Here is an 18,442-nt window from a genome sequence, read left to right as displayed (position 1 = left end):
GAGTTATATTTGAGAGAGTTATATTCATATTTAATTGATAAAAGTAAGATTTCTGATGACCTTATAAATTTATAGACATTCCAAGTACAGTTTTTAATCATGCAGAAGCTACCATGGTGTAACAATCTTGTTTTATCAAAAATAACCTGGACATCTTCATTACCTGCATGTGTAGCTAATGCTGTGTTAGACATCAAATACAGCCTCTTCAACCTTCAAATTTCTGGTACACAACGACGAAAGTTAACAAACTAACGTTTTCGATTCTCCACCGAGATCTTTGTCCTCGTCGAGGACAAAGACACAACAACGAAAGTTAACAAACTAACGTTTTCGATTCTCCACCGAGATCTTTGTCCTCGTCGAGGACAAAGACACAACAACGAAAGTTAACAAACTAATGTTTTTGATTCGTTAACAAACTAACGTTTTCGAGGACGAAGATCTCGGTGGAGAATTGAAAACGTTAGTTTGTTAACTTTCGTCATTGTGTACCAGAAATTTGAAGGTTGAAGAGGCTGTATTTGATCTTATACGTACCGGTAGTCACTAGTGAAGATTGTTTTCTGTGTTAGACATTTTTTTCCTAATGTTATACATATGTTCCTTGATCCTTAAGGTCAAGTTCTTTGCCATAGACCAACATATGTCAATGCACACTTTATCCAAGAATGATGTAAGATAAAGTGTAGGGGAATATCATATAACCCAGGCAAGAAGAGATCCTCAACATGTTCTTTGTCATTCATTATCAAGGAGAACACTCTGGGTTTCTCTTGTATGTCAGTTTGATATTAGAAGCCCTTGCAGTTTCTCTATAGATGCTAGATAATATGTCATTGTAAGTAATAACTACAAATCTCCCCTCTTGTTACTGAGAGAGGGCCTTGGGCTTAGATGGAACTTTATAAAACTGATTTGGTATAAAAGTGTTCTTATGTATACTCCTGAAGTTTTTGAAGTGTTTAAATTCTTTTACTAAAAAATATTTTAATAATTATTTTATATACATATTTTAATTTTCAATGATAAATTAATATAATTTAAAATGTTTAAACCTAAAAATAACATCTAAAAGATTCATGAATATTTGAAATACTTTATACAGTCAATATAAATATTGCATTATAAAACATAATAAATGTAATGTATTATATAAAATGTATTTTTATATAATATTTTATATAATACATTGCATTTATTATATTTTAATACATTAATTATAAAATATTCAAACATTTAACTTACTAATTGTTCTGATAATGTTGTCTTATCCTTTTTTGGTAAATGTTCTTCTAAAGCCAAAACTACACAATTGGCAATAATAGTTAATAAGACCGTATATTCAAAAGGAGTGAAAAATAGTTAAGGAAACAAATACAGAAAATATAATCAATCATTAATAATAAAAATATATTATTATTATATATCTTATATTATTATAATTATAGTGGTAATTTGAAAAATGACACAAACATGTCTCGTGTTAAGCTTTTCAAACTATTAGTTCCATTTAAAATCTAGATAGTAGAATAAAACTATCATTATCTTGTAAATGTATAACTTATTATATTATAAAACTGCTACTACTGTCATTTTCAAATTACCAATTTAATCAATTATATAATCAATTTATATTAATAGATCAAAGTCAATTGTAAATCAACTATTATTTATTTATTGAAAAATTTAATAATTCTTGATTATATTAATATTAATAGTGTTATTTTAATAATTGTTATTTAACCCAAATATTTTAATAAAATTATTATTTTTAAATATATACAATCAGAAAGAAACAAATGAAATATTACTGAATCATTAATTAATAAAATGGAACATCTTCAGTTCCTTGAATCCAGACCATTTTAGATCATTTTTCAAAATTCTTCATAGAAATGCTATAAAATTAATACAAAACTCATAACCTGTAATTTTGAAAAAGGTTGACAGCAAAAATTTTAATTGAAATGTGATGGTTTGACAGTTTAGATGGAATTCTCTAGTGCAAGACATACAAAATGATAATAGCAAGGTTACGGCCGAAGTTTTCAAAGTGAAAACTTGAATGTCGGAAGTTCAGCACAGTCATCCCATATGCCTAGAAGTTTGACAATGGCGTTTGGAAGAGCAGTGGAATCATGCTTGATGTTCAAAACACCATTGTCAAACTTCTAGGCTTACAGGATGACGGTGCTAAGCATTTGACGTTCACATTTTCGCATTAAAAACTTTGGCCACTACCCCGCTATTATATCATTTTTAATGATTTATTTTATTTTATTACATCTATTCTGTATTTTTGAACAGTAGAGTGTAGAACAACAATTTCCAAACATAACATAGGATCGTGACCCCAAGCTGGGTCACAAACTCTTGTTATGTGGTTGCATATACACATTTTCATACACATTATTCCTTTGTTTATAAAAATCTTTTAAAAATTTCAACACTTGATTGAAAAAACTGAGAAAATCAACAACAACAAAACTTTGTGGATTTTTGTATGTTTATTAACAATTTCATTCTAATGCAGGAAAAAATAAAATTACCCAAAATAACAATAATCATAAAAAATAGAAATAAAAGTACCACATATGTTGCAGAATTTTTAAAATGTGGATTTTTATGTAAGCAACTTAATGGTAAGAATTTATTTATCATTTTGAAAAATTTTGCAAGTTTCAAGCTCTTAAAGATAATTCTAAACTAATCATCCAATGTACATCAAAAAAGTTATTACATTTTTTGAAAGAAAAATCCCCAACTCTCTCAAACAATTTGAAAAAAAAAAAAAAAATTATTATTAAAACAAAGTATAAAAACAAACAATTTTTTAAAGATTGATAATTGGAATAGCAAAGCATCAGCAAAAAAGCAGACAAATGTCAAACACAATGGATACATAGTACTCTCAAAAAGCTAATTGTCTACACAAAAAACAGACAATTGAGAGCTTTGTAATAATTGCCATTTACTCAAATCAACTCAAAATATGCACCTTAATGGACTTATATCCATAAAATACACAAAAAAAATGCACTAGCCGTTTCAAGATAGAGATCTTGAATCCCAATCTCAGATGTCATCTTAGAATGACTATCATTCTAATAAGTAAGTTGTAATAAAAACCTCATTCAACTTAGAGCCTTTTTTTGTTTCCAGTACTGTTTAATGATAATCAAATATTTAAAGACAAACATTTTTGATCTATTTGAGATCTTCCTTGGGTCTATGTAAAATGGAATGCATTTTGGAATGTTAACATATTTCGAATAAAAAATAAAACTTTTGAATACATAAAATACAAAAAATTGCTCAATACTAAAAAAGGCTCTAAATTGAATGCAGTTTTTATTAGTATTATTTTCCAGTCTCATTTGTTGTATAGTTATTTTTCCAGGTAGTAGCCTGAAGATGGGAAAGATTTTTTGTGTGTATTTTATAAACATTACTCTGTTAAAGTATGTTTTTGTTAAACTGATCTAAAATTAATTACTAATAATAATAAAATTACAATAATTATAATCTATTTTCTTAAAATATACTAAAAAAAAATGTGTGTAAAATTTCAACATGCTATTGGATATCTACATTTGCCAAGCGTAGAAGGAACAAATAATTAAATTTTTACTTAAAATAAAATGCATATACTGTATTTTAGATATCATTGTATAAGAGAAAATATAAACTCTATCGTTGTTTTCTATTGTTAACAAATGGAACATTTTTTATTTAAAATAAAAAATTTGTAAATACATAGTCAAGTCTATTTAACAGAGCATTAAATAAGAAGCAGTTCACTTAAGAGAGTAAACTGCTCCTTTATCCAATGTGAATGCTTCCATGTTCCCATTTTCTCTATTATGTTTTACAATAGCAGGACTCCTATTAACAGAGAACTGGACATCAGTGCAGTCTGTTTAAATAAGCAAGTATAGGCAACATTTTTAGAGAAGAAATCCATATAAGAGAGCACTATTCTAAGGAAGATTTATAATAGTCTATCTATAATCTTATGGTACATCACCATCCAGGGCACATGGCAAACAAGGTCCTCTATTCTACAGTATTTGAGGTTTTTTGAAATATGCAATATGATTAAAAGAAAATGAGTGGATGATGATGAAAGAGTTGAACAAGACAAAGATGAAACAGAAATTGCTCACAGATAAATAAACCCTTTTTTCATAAAGATTTACTGTTTCGTTTAAACATGGTGATAAAATATTTAAGAAATTTTTACTGACTATAATGTATTTTACAAGATCATGAAAATGACTGAAACGAAAGTTGTAAGTAATCATATACAAAAGAAAATTACAAGCTTCTTTAAGTAAATTTATTTTGGTTGTTTATTGCATGAATAGTTGTGATAACACATCCATGTCTAATAGCACACATTAATATTTTTAACTTATCATAATAAAGTTTGATAGCAAATAACTGCACTTATTTGTTTTTATATTGTACATTGTATTAGAAAGCAATGGAAAATTTTGGAGACAGGGTGTTCAATCTTTCCAGATAGGCCTCCTACTGTATTCTGAGAAGTGACTTAATATATTTACTGAATATTCAATAAAATGATAAAATTGATGTTATAAGAATGTAAACCAAGTATAGTAAAATTAAGTGATAATGAATTTTAACATTTCTAAGTGTATTATAAGTTCCATAGCATTCGTGCAGCAGTGGAGAAATTCAAATGCCACAAACAAGCCCCAGTGATCAGTGTTGCTTCAGATAAGGGAACAGTCCAGATAAAGGAGCTTGATGCAGTGATCCCAAGGGCACTCTCTTAAGAAGACTCAAATGCATCACTATACTCTTCTTGTATTTTATTGTAAAGAGCAACAAGATTTTGGTTTTACAAGTCTATGCAGAAGACAAAAATTTTTAATTTAAACTAACAAAGAAAATCAATAACTACTGAAAATACAAATGAAACCTAAATTGAAAAATTCTTTGACAGATCAATTTCCAACCTTAAATCTTACTATAAACCAGAAATCTGCATAATGCAAAAATGGATTTTTGAATTGGGCAGATATCTGGAGTTTTTTGAGTAAAAAAAGAAGAGAGGATTTATTTAGTATGTAGAACATAACCTGGATAAAGCAGAAAATTAAGATTCCACTTGCAGACAAGTACGTAAAGTCACCTTGAAGCATAATGGTCTTCACAGTGCATAGCAAACTGTATTCCAATGATTCAAACCTTGAGAGAGAAATGAAAATTACACCTTGATAAGCCAGATCACAGAATAACTTAGTATCTGTATTACTGTAATGTAATTAGAATTTCCAATGACAGAGCAAGACGCTAGTTTTGGTACTTGAATTGTTACGAGGTCACAATAGTAAACACAATAATCTTATCCACAAAGTATTCAAATACTTAGCAAAGGCATTGGAAACAATGAGAACTTTTTGTAACCAAATAGTTCTCAATTCTTTCATTCAAATACTCCCATCTTTAGTTGGAATTATTTTAAAGTAATTTTATTAATATGTTTTTACCTATGTAATGATGATTTTACTATAAAAAATGAATGTAACTGTATAGCATTTATCCGATGTAATTTAAAGATAAAAAAAAAACAATACTAAAACCAGTCCAAAATGTAACCTCCCAAAATGGAAAAATAATTCAGTACTGTGCAATTCCAGCTTACACGGATTTTACTGCACAAGAAAATGTAATTTTCGTTTTTAAATCATTGAAGACGGAGGAAAAATGCCAGACGAGATTTGATTGATTGATTTGATGGAATACATCAATATAACACATGGGCAATCTGCCAAGAAGAGATATTTCCAACAGAAAGTCTTGGGAGGCAAATCTCTATTTAGGTGTTAAAAGTGAAAAAAACCTAGAAAATTCTACACAACTAGCCCATTAGAGAGGTGCAAACCCATGGCCTCTACCAGTTTCAATGTTCTTATTCACTTGACCACCAATAGACATGAGACTTGAACAGTCATCAATTCTTTGCATATCTATTTTAAGACTGCTAACTCAGTTCAGTAATTATTAATAATTTTGTAAATTTATAGGATAGCAACACAAAAATTAAATATCTTCATTCAGATGGATAAATTATTAGGAGACTATAGCTGTACAGCAGTACATAATCTCTCAATTTTTAGCGTTTAATCCAATGTACATAAATAAAATGAGAAATTTAGAAAATATCGTGATATTTTTGTCATTGATGCGATTGTTTACTAATTGGAAACAGCGTCGAGTAACACTATGTTTTCAATAATACTATTTAAATAGTATTTTTGCAAATGTGTTTTGTTTCTTTTATAATTCCTGTATTTCATTCATACATGCATCAATAAAGCGTTGCTACGCCATTATGTCTGTAATATCACGTTTAACACATTTTAGATATTGGCTGCTCTGTACTACTAACATCAGAACGTATTGGTGTTATTGCCAATATGACGCTTATATAACTTAAAAGTTTTACTGAATAACCTAAAATTACTTTCCAGCACGGATTTAATTTTTGCTTAGCTCAAACAGAACTTCAATTATCCCGGGGAACACTAACACGGAAAACTTGCTCTAACGTTGCCAGATTTCAGGATGCTAAAATTTCACAAAAAATTTTACAAACATTTCCTAAAGCTAGGTTCACACTTCGATTTTCATGCCTTTTTTTCTTTTTACTCTAAATGATATAAATTTAAGGATAAGTAATTAAGTCGAACTTGGCTGGCCTTTAATCACCTCGGCCATCCCGCCGTCCACATTGTTAGTTATATCAAAAACAGTATAGTGTTACTCTTACTATGAATTACAATATATTTTGAACACTAAAATTCTATTTCAAGCTCTGTGCATATTAATGTTTAAAAATTGTTCACATTATGTTTCAATTTCTGGATACATCCCTTTAGACGGCCGGATGGCCGAGTGGTCAAGGTGGCAGCCTACCGCTCTGGGGGACCCAGGATCGAATCCGAACATGTCGAAAATCCCCAGGAATTTTTCGGGGGGTGGTCCGTTCGGATATGTCGGGCCCCGTCCCTCACCACCCGGTCGCCCCATTGTGGGCCTGGCCGAACCCATAATGGGCCTTCTAAAAAAGGCCCTCTTAGTGCCCACAGGGCGGAAAGAGTTAAAAAAAAAAAAAAGGATACATCCCAAAAAGTCTTTACGAGTTTAATACGCGGTAAGTTAATAAGACAATTAAATTGTAACCATTTATTGTAAATTAATATTACAAAAATTTTATTACTACATACTAATAAAAATAACTATTGATTAGAATTTAAAATATGAATTATGTCAATCTAATGTTTATTTATTTATTTTGTTGGGGGATACTATAGATTACCACCTATGGAATTTCGAGTCTTTGAGTATATATCTGAACTCAGGAGACCGAGACGAGTTCAACGATACCCTACTTTTGGACCGGAGACGAAAAATAATAAAGTTATCATACCTTTTTCCAGCAATCGCGCGATGGTAGGGAGTCGCGTCGCTATCTCCGCTAAGTTGGCCTCGCTATCGCGATCGGGAGTCGCATCGCTTGCCGTTAAAATTGCCTTTAGTAGACGTTTCCCCCCTTTTTTTACTTTGTTCAAGAACTACCGTGAATCAATAACTAGTGACGTTTAGCACATGGCGGCCTGCCGGCGGCTCCCCTCCGGGAGGTCAGTCGGGAGCACGAACAGTGGGAACGGCCGCCATGTTCGCTGCCATAAGTAACATTAATTAACCGAAATGGCGATCGCGCGATGATCGGAAGTCGCGTCGCTCTCTCCTATCGCGTGTTTAACCCTACTGGAGATGACCGTAGTCCGACGTCATGGTTTGCAGACTTTACCGCAAGATGGCAGTACTAGCAACTATGGTGCCGTCTTCGTGAAAGCATTAAAAAAGTATGGTAACTTAAAAAGTATGATAACTTTTTTTTATTTTTGTCTCCGGTCCAAAAGTAGGGTACCGTTGAACTCGTCTCGGTCCCCTGAGTTCAAATATATAATCAAAGTCCCGAAATTCCATAGGTTGTAATCTATAGTACACCCTTTTGGGGTTGTATTTTTCCAGCTTAACATCGTTTATTCAAGAATAGGATAAATACGTTCTGTTTGACGTCCGCTCAAAAAGAACGTCGAGGGCGAAGTCCGATCTGATGCTCGTGCGTTCGAAATTATGTGAACATTGACCAAAAGTTATTCTGGAATTGCATAAATTAAGAATGGTCTATACTTTGTTTCCAGAATTGCAAGCCTCTTCTTTGTCTTAGCTTTTCCCATGTTTATATGTGTTCAGCATTCCCATCTTTAATCTATCTCCTCCACTTCTATCTATCTAGGACGTTCTCTTTCCTCAATTCCTTCTCTCCCAAATTCTCTGCCATTTTGTCTCTTCATCTCAGCCTCGGTCTTCCCGCTTCTCCCTCCATATCATTTCCAACTTTCCAACATAGTCCTCACTTTTCTCCACGTGTTCAAACCAGTGGCGTAGCGTGGGTGTCAGCCGCCCGGGGCGGAGGAAAATTTCGCCGCCCCCTTATTTAGGTATTTTTACAAGATATTATTATTTATTGTAAAATTTTGCCGCTCCCTAAAAGTGCCGCCCGGGGCGGGTCGCCCCTGCTGCCCCCACTACGCTACGCCGCTGGTTCAAACCATCTTGATCTACTTTCCTGTATCTTACTTATAGGACCCACCTTGCCACCTTGACTATTCCTCTTATGTAAATTATTCCTAATTCCGACTTCCTTCATCACACCAAACATCCATCTCCGCTGTCTCCATCTTCTTTTCCCAGGCTCTTGTAATTGCCTACGTCTCAGCACTGATCATCAATGCAGGTCTTTCGCGGTTTTGTATAATCTGCCTTCCATTTTGTAGCTTATTTTCTTATCACACGGTATCCCACTCATCTTTCACTAGTTCATCCATCCACTCCGAATCCAGAATCGCACGCCTATGACTATGAATATCGTTTGTAGTAAATAAAAGTTTATTACGCTAATATAATGTTATGTTTCTATCCAATTTCTGTAGCTTAATAGCTTCTGATGCCCACCATTTTCTCGATTCACATAATTATTTTATTTTATTTTGTTCTACACACAAAACATGTCATATATCAATCTCAGATTTTAAATTCTCGCCAGTTGGCAATTTTTCGTTTCGTCTGAAAGAAATACGTCGCAGATTCTGTCAATTTTGTCAGAAAAATTATCCCATTTTATATTTCTGTTGACGTTTTCTATCGTCTGTTTCCAAACGCTAGTATCTGGCTTTAATCTTAATGAAAATAATTGTTATATTTGCTCAAGCGAGATTTAAAACAGTTTCGTTTAACTTTATTTCTATAATTATAATTGTAGCTAAAGCCAAGTAGATACTAAATAGGAATAATAAACTTTTGAAACTCTAAAAATTGAAAATAACAGTTAAAAACAATAGCGCGCAAAACGAAAGCGTGCTCTGACGTTTATAACTACTTAAAACAAAATACAAATAATCAGAAATTAATAAATTAATTTACAGAACTTGCAAATTGTGTACTTTGGTATAAGTTGGCATAAATCCTTAGGACAAAGTACTTTTGTTATTTTTACGTTAACATAACTTTGTGGCTATGTCCTTCTTTCATATTTATTTTGGATCGATTTCTTATATAAGCCTAACAAAAAATATGTAAATTTTCAAAATAAATTACAGGGCCTATAATAATATATTTAGAAAGTGAAAATTTAAAATCATTATTTTTTAACAATTAGAAAACTTATTCTACATTCATAAATATACTACTGTATATGCATACGTGTATTTATTTATAAGTAAGTATACATCGTTATTGAAATATAAATAAAATTTTAGTTATAATACTATAACACTAGAATATATAAAAAATTTCAAGTAAAAACATAAAATTTTGTTTTATATAGAATTAATATTCAGTACATTATCTTTTGTAAAGTTTGTCAATGATATACTTTTTCTCTACATTAAAAAATCCAGCAACGAGTTGCTTAACTTTCCCGGCAACATTTGGTGGCGCCATCTGTTACGATATTTTTTTTAAAAAATATCATAACAGATGCCTAATTAAGCCTTTTGCCATTTTATAATAATTAAAGATATGATATTTTTAAAAAAAAAATAGCATATCCTTAATTATTATAAAATGGCAAAAGGCTTAATTTTGAGGTTAGGGGTGGGTTTTATAAAAAAAAAAAAAAAAAAAAAAAAAAAGTAAATGCCAATAACGAGTAAAATAGTCATTAACTCCGACCCTACTCGAGATATGACACACGACCCCATTTATCTCCCCACCCACCCGTCGACCTTTAATCATCTGAATTTAATAGCATCAATCATCAATCTCCCTAATAAACAAATCTTCTTCCAAAATTTCATAAATTTTCGACAAAAAGCACAGGAATTATTAAGCGTGAAAGAGGATAAACAAAATCATGCCCCCATACACACTAACATCCAGAAAAAAACACATACAGAAAAACATCCCGAATTTGTTTTGCATTTTTCCACGTTTCGAGGTCTCGAGTCCAAAAATGTTAAGATTTTGATAATATGAGTGCCGCCTCGAGAGCTTAAGGCAGATTTGGGGGTACAAGACACCGACTTCCTCCTGGTTTTTAATTTATTTGTTTTTTTTGAGAATTTTATTCAATTACATTAGAATTACCTGTTACCTAATTTTTTAGATCATTCTTCTTTGAAATTGTTAAATGGAAGATGAAAAATGGATAATTTTGAATTGATAGATTGATTACAAATTATGCAAATTGCTGTATGATTTATATCCAGTGTGATTTCAAACAGAGGAATAGAAAAGCTATAAAATTATTACTTTTTTCACTGGAAATTATCAAATTGCATTCATATGTAATTATCTGTACTCTACTCCACACTTTTATGAAATGTGTTTCCGAAATATTAATATACCAGTTTACATTTTTCAAATATCAGTAGCTTAAATCTTTTCATACAATAAATTCTGTAATTATATGATTATATTTCCTATATTAATATAATATTTTAATAGAATAATTTTCATTTCTATTCTTCATTTTCGTAATAAAATTAATTATAGACAAACTGACAATTTCATAAAAATTTAGACTGAGTTATAAATTTTCCTCAATAAGCACACTAGTGTTGTTTTAAATTAATTATTCTAGTTAATATTATCTTATTTAACTTCTTGAATTATTTCATATTTTCCATTTCAAAACTTTATTGAAAAATATCATTCACGTTGAAGAGATTTTATATTGGAATGCATCTCATATTAAAAAAAAACTTTAATATAAGTTTGTTGAGCGTTTGTATGGTATAGGTTAATTCTCCATGGCAACAATTATATTTTGTTTCTGAGATATAAAAAATACAAATATAACAAGTTTCTAAGCGTTTGATTACATTTTTCCAATTTATTTCTCGAATGCATTGCAAGTTACATTAATAATAGGATGCGATAGATAGAACGTATAATACTGACAAAGATTATGTGATACGCATTGTAATAATAGCATAAATCGACTAAATTTGTACAACAAAGTCGGAACGTAGTCAAATTGATGTAATTTCCAGTTAGTAATTTAATGATTCTGGGAGTAAATTAAATAAGTTAGTATTACAACACTTAATTGTAAATAAATGCTCTCGTAAATTGTATTAACTTCCATTTATAACAGGTTTCTTTTACCTTAAAATGATTATCCTTATAATAATTTAAAAGACCGAAGTTTCGGATGCCATTTTCTTCAAACAATACTTAATAATTTTTTTAACAATGTATAAATTATTATAGATTAAAAACAACTTTTTAATACAAAATGAGTCTCTAGAAGAAAAAAAAATTCTAAAATGACTAACAGTCTACGACATCATATATTATTCTGCAATAACTAAAAGAAACAAACAATGGCCGCCAGAATACGTAGGTTATTTCTTATTTTATTTCACTGAAAATTCAATGACTCAACCGTTTTCTTTTGAATTTTGAATATTTCGTGTATCAGACTATTGAATCTGAATTCCAAATATTCCAAAATATGAGTGCTCTGTACATCAGTCTACTGCTTTGGTTGGAGACGGCATTTGCAACTTTTGTCTCCTGTATAACTTAATTTAAATTATTCTTTTATGTTTTACGTAAATGTATGCATTGTGTTTGTTTTGCTTTTAATATTCATATAATCAGCACTTCCGTATATAGCTTTGTTTCATCTTAGTGTATTCTATCTTCTTGCTTGTTATTTATAATGTCGCTGAGACTTTTACAACTGCATTGAGATAATATATTTTATTTATTTATTGAATATTTTAATTCTTTGGTGTGTTTATTGTTATGTTATTATATTATTTCAATTCATCATAAAATATATAAATTTATTTAAATGCTATTTTAAACAAGTTAATTCACTGGCAGGCGCACGGCTCAATTACGTCGCTAATGTATACATGATACTGTATAGTCTAAATTAAATTCCTTTATGTTTCAACGTGGAATGTATTTGTTTTCGTTACAGTTAAATAATTATAAGGATCTTTAGGAATCTACAGGAATCAATATATGGGATAGTCCATAAATTAAGCAATGCTATTTTTATACCTTTTGACCTCCTTAATTGTATCAAGGCATAATACACAGACAGGGTACTGAACGTTACATTATTTTATTAATTACGTACAAAGCAGTGGCATAAACAGTTAGGTTCACTCAGGATCTGCGCAAGAATATCTGACGCCCTCTAGGCAAAAAAATTTATGCAACCCCTGTATTGTCTATTTACCATACCCACATAAACACACACATACATGGATATTTATAAAAATAATATCATATAAACATTCTAAATTTTTTTTAAAAGATTTGACAGTCTATTTTTTTTTATGAGAGTAAGTATGGAGTCCTTTATCTTGATGGCCTATGTTCGCCTAATGGTAAAACCGGCCCTGAGTTCGCTAAGCGACTCTTCGGAAACAAAAACGAATCGTTCTGGAATCCGATGGTTGAAATCCTAGCATTACGTAACGTTTTTGTAAACACTCCACCCCTTGTAAGGAACGTAGCGATTATCTGCATACTCACCCATCGATATTTTCGTTATGTAATTTATGGACAGCCCTCATATTTACAAAAACAAAGAATAATTTAAAATGAATTGCGTTGATTGTCTATGCGAGAGACGGATACTTGGGATAAAAACTTATATAACGTAACAATTTTAATTAAAATAGGAGCAATTATTTATTGAGACATCGTCATAATGCCGGGCTGAAATTTTTTAGATCTCGATGCACAATGATCTTGATTTTAGTAACTTACTCCTATATATCATACTATTCCTTAACAAGGGGTTATAAGGCTATTCTTTAACAAAAGAGAACCTTATAACAAGGAAGTTATGTCGGTCATCTCTCTAACTCTGTTCTAGCGAAAACTTTTCAATTGAAATAACGTGACGGTCCAGACCGAAAATTCATATAATTGGGGCCTCCTGTGCTAAGCCTTCCATATCCAGTCTCGACTTTCATCCATCTAACTCTGTTCTCGAGATTAAGGAAGGACAGACAAACAAACACCAGTGGGAATTTATAAGTCTGAAATCTGAAAATTGCAGCCTAGTTACCTTAAAAAGTAAGAAAGTAAATTCTAAAAATCAGAATAGAACCGCATCGTCGCCATTATCAGCGTTTGGAATAGAAATCCTTTTCGTCTCAAACAACTACAAATACGAAAGTAATCAGGAAAGTATTGAATAGATATATATAACTACTCTCAAAATATATGCAAATTGCGACAAACTTTTAAATAAAAACGTGCCGTAAGAACTTGAAATCGTCAATAAATCTTAAAGCCAGAGACAAATGATAATACTGTACTTCGGTTTGCTAAAGTGTATGATTGGCAGAATATAGATTACGTGCCATATACAAGGCAAGATACTGATTGACTATGTACGGCATAGTAAAATGCAAAAAAATGTTTTATAAAATTAAAAAAAATAATAAAAATTGTTTGGTTTAATTCTTAAATAATATAACACAGAGATAACTGGTATGGCTCATCAAATATATATAGGCTGTACACCAAATAATTATAATTAAAATACCCCTATACAACGCTGTTCAGAAATATTTAGTAGCCCAAATGCAACCAAATCTGGTACAGTTACATTTCAGACCACAGACCACATTTCCGTAAAAATTTAGTATTAAAAAAATGCTCCAATATTGCACTTTTGGCTTTGCAAGCAACAAAAGAAAACACAAAAAATAAGTCTTATTTATGAGGACACAACTTTTTGTGTGTGGTTTAGCAAAGATATGTTGCAAATTTGATAGGAATATTTCTTCCTTCATCAAAACGGCCAACCAAAGATACGACAATAAGATGTCCGAGTCAGCGTTTTCTGTTATTGTACCTTTATTATTTTCTATTTCTGATGCTTACACTTAAAACTTCAGGTCATAATCACCCTTTCATTTCATTAAAGTGAAGAGATAGAAGGAGTGAAATTCTGGTGAAGTTCTTCCCCAAACTCCATCTCGTTGCGTTGGTTTGCCATATTTCTCACGACTCGATATAGTTTGATCCAAGTGGAAAGCACACCTCCACACTCAAGTTAGACAATATTTACAGTTTGTTTACAAAAATACATACACTATACCAGTTAGAAAACACATTAAACACGAAAAGTGGTGTAGTTTGACTTACGGGAACGATTAGGTTCTTGAGAGGCCTTGATCAGCCTACGGAGTGGTTCAACTACACGGCTCGTCCAGCCTCTGCGCTTACCCGTCCCTGAGATGTTTACCAGAAGAGTATGCTCTCTCTAAACTCAGCGGGCTTCCCAAGTGCCCGAGACTACCGTGTACTCCAGTCTCCTACCCTTCTCTCCTCCTCTTCTGTTCGCTTCGCAATTTAAGGGCTTTTAGGACGGAAACTTCCGACCAATCACAACCCTTTCTTGCGTGAACAGCTCTCACTCAGGTCCACTTTTATCGGATGAGAGTTAAGCTTACATTTACGTCCGCGATAATCGCCCACTTGTTTACAAGCCAACACTTTACATCTGGCAAATGGTCTATCACCCGACTACACGTGGATCCGATTGACAAGGTCGGCGTTTCTCTTGTTCCCTCTCTGTTTACAACTTTGTTTACAATACTTTACAGAAGGAATTTGAGAGAATTTTTAATTACTGTAACTTATTTACAGTAGATAGGCCTGCTGTATTTTAATTTTTAATTCAATTTTTTTCTGATTATAAATACTGTAATAATAACGTTATTTCAAATCTCTTTTAAATCTTGACATTATAGTACAAGCGCTTTGTAATTTTTGTATGTGCTGTTCGTGTATGTTTGGAAACAATACAGTATCAAGCTGGTAACTCATCGTAAGCTGGTTCTTAACAAAATTCCGCCTTCAGTAACTTTTTTCTGAGAATTACCACAAAATTGAAGGCTCATGACTTCACTATTAAGTTAGTTGTGGTGCAAACAAAATATAACTTAAATATAGACAGTAAAAGAAATTTTTTCCTTATACAGAAAATATTTCCTTTGAAGTAAGCATAGTTAAACTGAAAAATCACAAAGATAATAGGGAAAGGAATCTAACTGTGGAAAGATCCAACCCAAAACAATTCTTGCAAACAAGGAACTCTAAATTGTCATCATTCAATGAAGATATAGAATGTTATAACGAAATTGATAACTGGAAAGAGATTCTTTCAGAAATTAATATATCACAAAAAATATGTAAATAATAGTGAGTTAAGTGAAGTTGTTAAATACAGTGATATGCACGGCATTTTTGTTGAATCACACTCTTAAAAAAAATCCAGCAACGAGTTGCTTAACATTCCCGGCAACTTTTAAAATTGCCTGTGTGGCGCCATCTGTTATGATATTTTATTATTAAAACTTTTTTTTATATTTTTAATTATTATAAAATGGCAAAAGGCTTAATTGTAAGGGTAGGGATGGGTTTTATAAAAAAATTGTAAATGCCAATAACGAGTAAAATAGTCATTAAGTCCGACCCTACTCGAGATATGACACACGACTCCCTTTAGCCACCCCGTCGACCTTCAACCACCAAAATTTAATAGCATCAATCCTCCTAATAAACAAACATCCTCGAAAACTTTCAGAAATTTTCGACAAAAGGCACAGGAATTATTAAGCTTCAAACAGGGTGAACAAATTCATGTCTCCCACATGCACACACTAACACACATAGGCTACATACAGAAAAAACACCCGATTTTTTGCATTTCTCGACATTTCAAGGTCTCGAGTCCAAAAATGTAAAAATCTTGGGAGTCATTTTTGACCGATCCCCATACTATCGTTCTGTTATATAGCCTATAACAGAACCAGGAAAGTAAAAATGTTAAATGCTCTTACAAGTCATGCTAAATAAAGTTCTAGCTTGTAAAACTTAGCAATCAGACCCTTTTTGTCAAAACCTATAGAAAGAGAGATTATTTCAAAGCGCATGAAATCAGTAAAACTAACATTAATTCTGTATTAAGTTACATGAAATTAAATGTTTAAAAATTATAAGTGATAAAAAGTTCAAAATATAGTACGGATATTTTTAGACATACAGACAATCTTCGCACAGTTGTTAAACGACGATGAAACTTAGAAAACGTTTTATTTGACGAAGTTCGGAGTACGCATTCCTTAGAAATGTCGATTCTCTGCACTAAATTTACATAGCATAATGTTTAATTATTAAATTTTGGAATTATTTATAATATGAAAAAAGTGTCTAAAATATTGTACACTTATAAATGTACACGTATTGTACAGTACAAAATTTATAATGCCTATACGATGCATATATTTTTTACACTCATTTTACTGTATAATTGTCAGAAAGATCAGTAAAAATGCATTTAATTTCTGCACCACGGTTTTCGTATGTTTATGTTAGTACAATACTGTGTGCTGCAAAAAAAGTATATTTCTTTTAGAATACACCACCCGAAATTATTATTTTTCGCGTAATTTTAGATGGTAGCCTAAAAGAAGTTTCAATGTAATATGATATAACTAATACAATGATCAGTTTAAAAATAGCTTTCCAAAAGAGTAAATGCATTTTAAAATGCTATAAAAAACTAATAATTGGCTTAGAATTAAATCAATGTAATGTTTTTTTTTTAAATGCAAAGATATATTAAAAGAGTAAAATAAAATAGAGAGTAAAAAAGAATTCTTTTCATTTTTGAAATCATTAGTAAAAAAAGAATATAAAAATCTTTTTCTTATATAGTTAATAACAGTAAATGTAAAAAATTTTATGAAAAGGAAAAATATTTCAAATGATAACTTTTTCTATGCAATTAAAATTGAAACTGTAAAATTTACCAATTACTTTATTATTTACAAGTCTTATTATTTAGAGTACTAAGACACAGAAAAAGAAATATAAGAGAGAAAAACACTGTTATATGATGTGTAAAATAGGAAAAAATTAAATTCGAAAAAATCAGAGAACAGAATTTTGCAGGTAAATAGAATCTCAATTTTAAAAAAATAAATAAATTTCGAACTTAAAATAAACAAAATAAAAAGTTATTTCTCTCAAAAACAATATTTCTTAACTCCTTTTTCACTGTCCGATTTTTAAAATGTTTTAATTCCTTTTTACATTTCGCTTTAAATATTGTAAAATAATGCAGCAATTTATATGTAATTAATAAATTCCGATCACTAATTGTTCATTTTTATTTATAAACTAGCAGATAAATATATTAATAACAATAAACATTAAAAATGAAAACCATATTAAGAGTTTGGTAGCCTACAATTGTTATGTTTATCATAGAGAGTTAAATAAATTATAAAAGAAAAAAAACAAACTGTAACAAAACCGAATAAAAACGACAAAAATCTACTTTGAACGATAAAAAAATAACGAATCGATCTTATTTAAATTTATATAACAAAAGTGAAACAAATAAAAAATCAGATTTTTGAGGCAAATGGGTCAAAGACTCACAAAGGTTTACGCTCAGCACCCTGGAAAATTGCCGTCTACATGTTTTGCGCTTGCTAAGAATGCATACTAGAATGGTACGGAATGGCGCAATTTTATTGGTCAGATAAACAGGAAATAACTTTTTTGGTAGAAAATAATCGTCGACTTCCGCCTGCACGAGAAGACATACAAATTTTTTCTAATGATAATTCTAACACACAAGCCACGGCCGAATATGAAATGGTAATCGGTCAACCAATTAAATCTCGCGAAAAGTGGACTAAATATTTAAACGCGGGACTCTTGAAAACCTTTAAAAATATATCTCGTGCTCTCTAGTAACTTTGTATTAAGCAATTTTTCTATTCGAATGCCACCATCTCGCTGATCAGACAGAAAGAGGGACCTGTTCCGGGCGGTAGGT

The 18,442-nt window shown here is 31.0% G+C and overlaps 1 protein-coding gene across 1 annotated transcript in view; it reads right to left on the bottom strand.

Annotated features, from left to right (window-relative positions):
- Positions 1–18,442, bottom strand: part of LOC136979676 (voltage-dependent calcium channel type A subunit alpha-1-like) — a 445,853-nt gene that overhangs the window by 303,493 nt on the left and 123,918 nt on the right. The window contains exon 4 of the mRNA XM_067275717.1: positions 1,249–1,355. Within this exon, the coding sequence (XP_067131818.1) occupies positions 1,249–1,355 (107 nt within the window). The remainder of the gene's footprint in view (positions 1–1,248; positions 1,356–18,442) is intronic.

This window comes from Centruroides vittatus, unplaced genomic scaffold (genome assembly GCF_030686945.1).
Source record: "Centruroides vittatus isolate TY-2023 unplaced genomic scaffold, ASM3068694v2 contig_630, whole genome shotgun sequence".
Taxonomy (NCBI): Eukaryota; Metazoa; Arthropoda; class Arachnida; order Scorpiones; family Buthidae; genus Centruroides; species Centruroides vittatus.
This window is presented reverse-complemented; position numbering and strand designations above follow the sequence as displayed.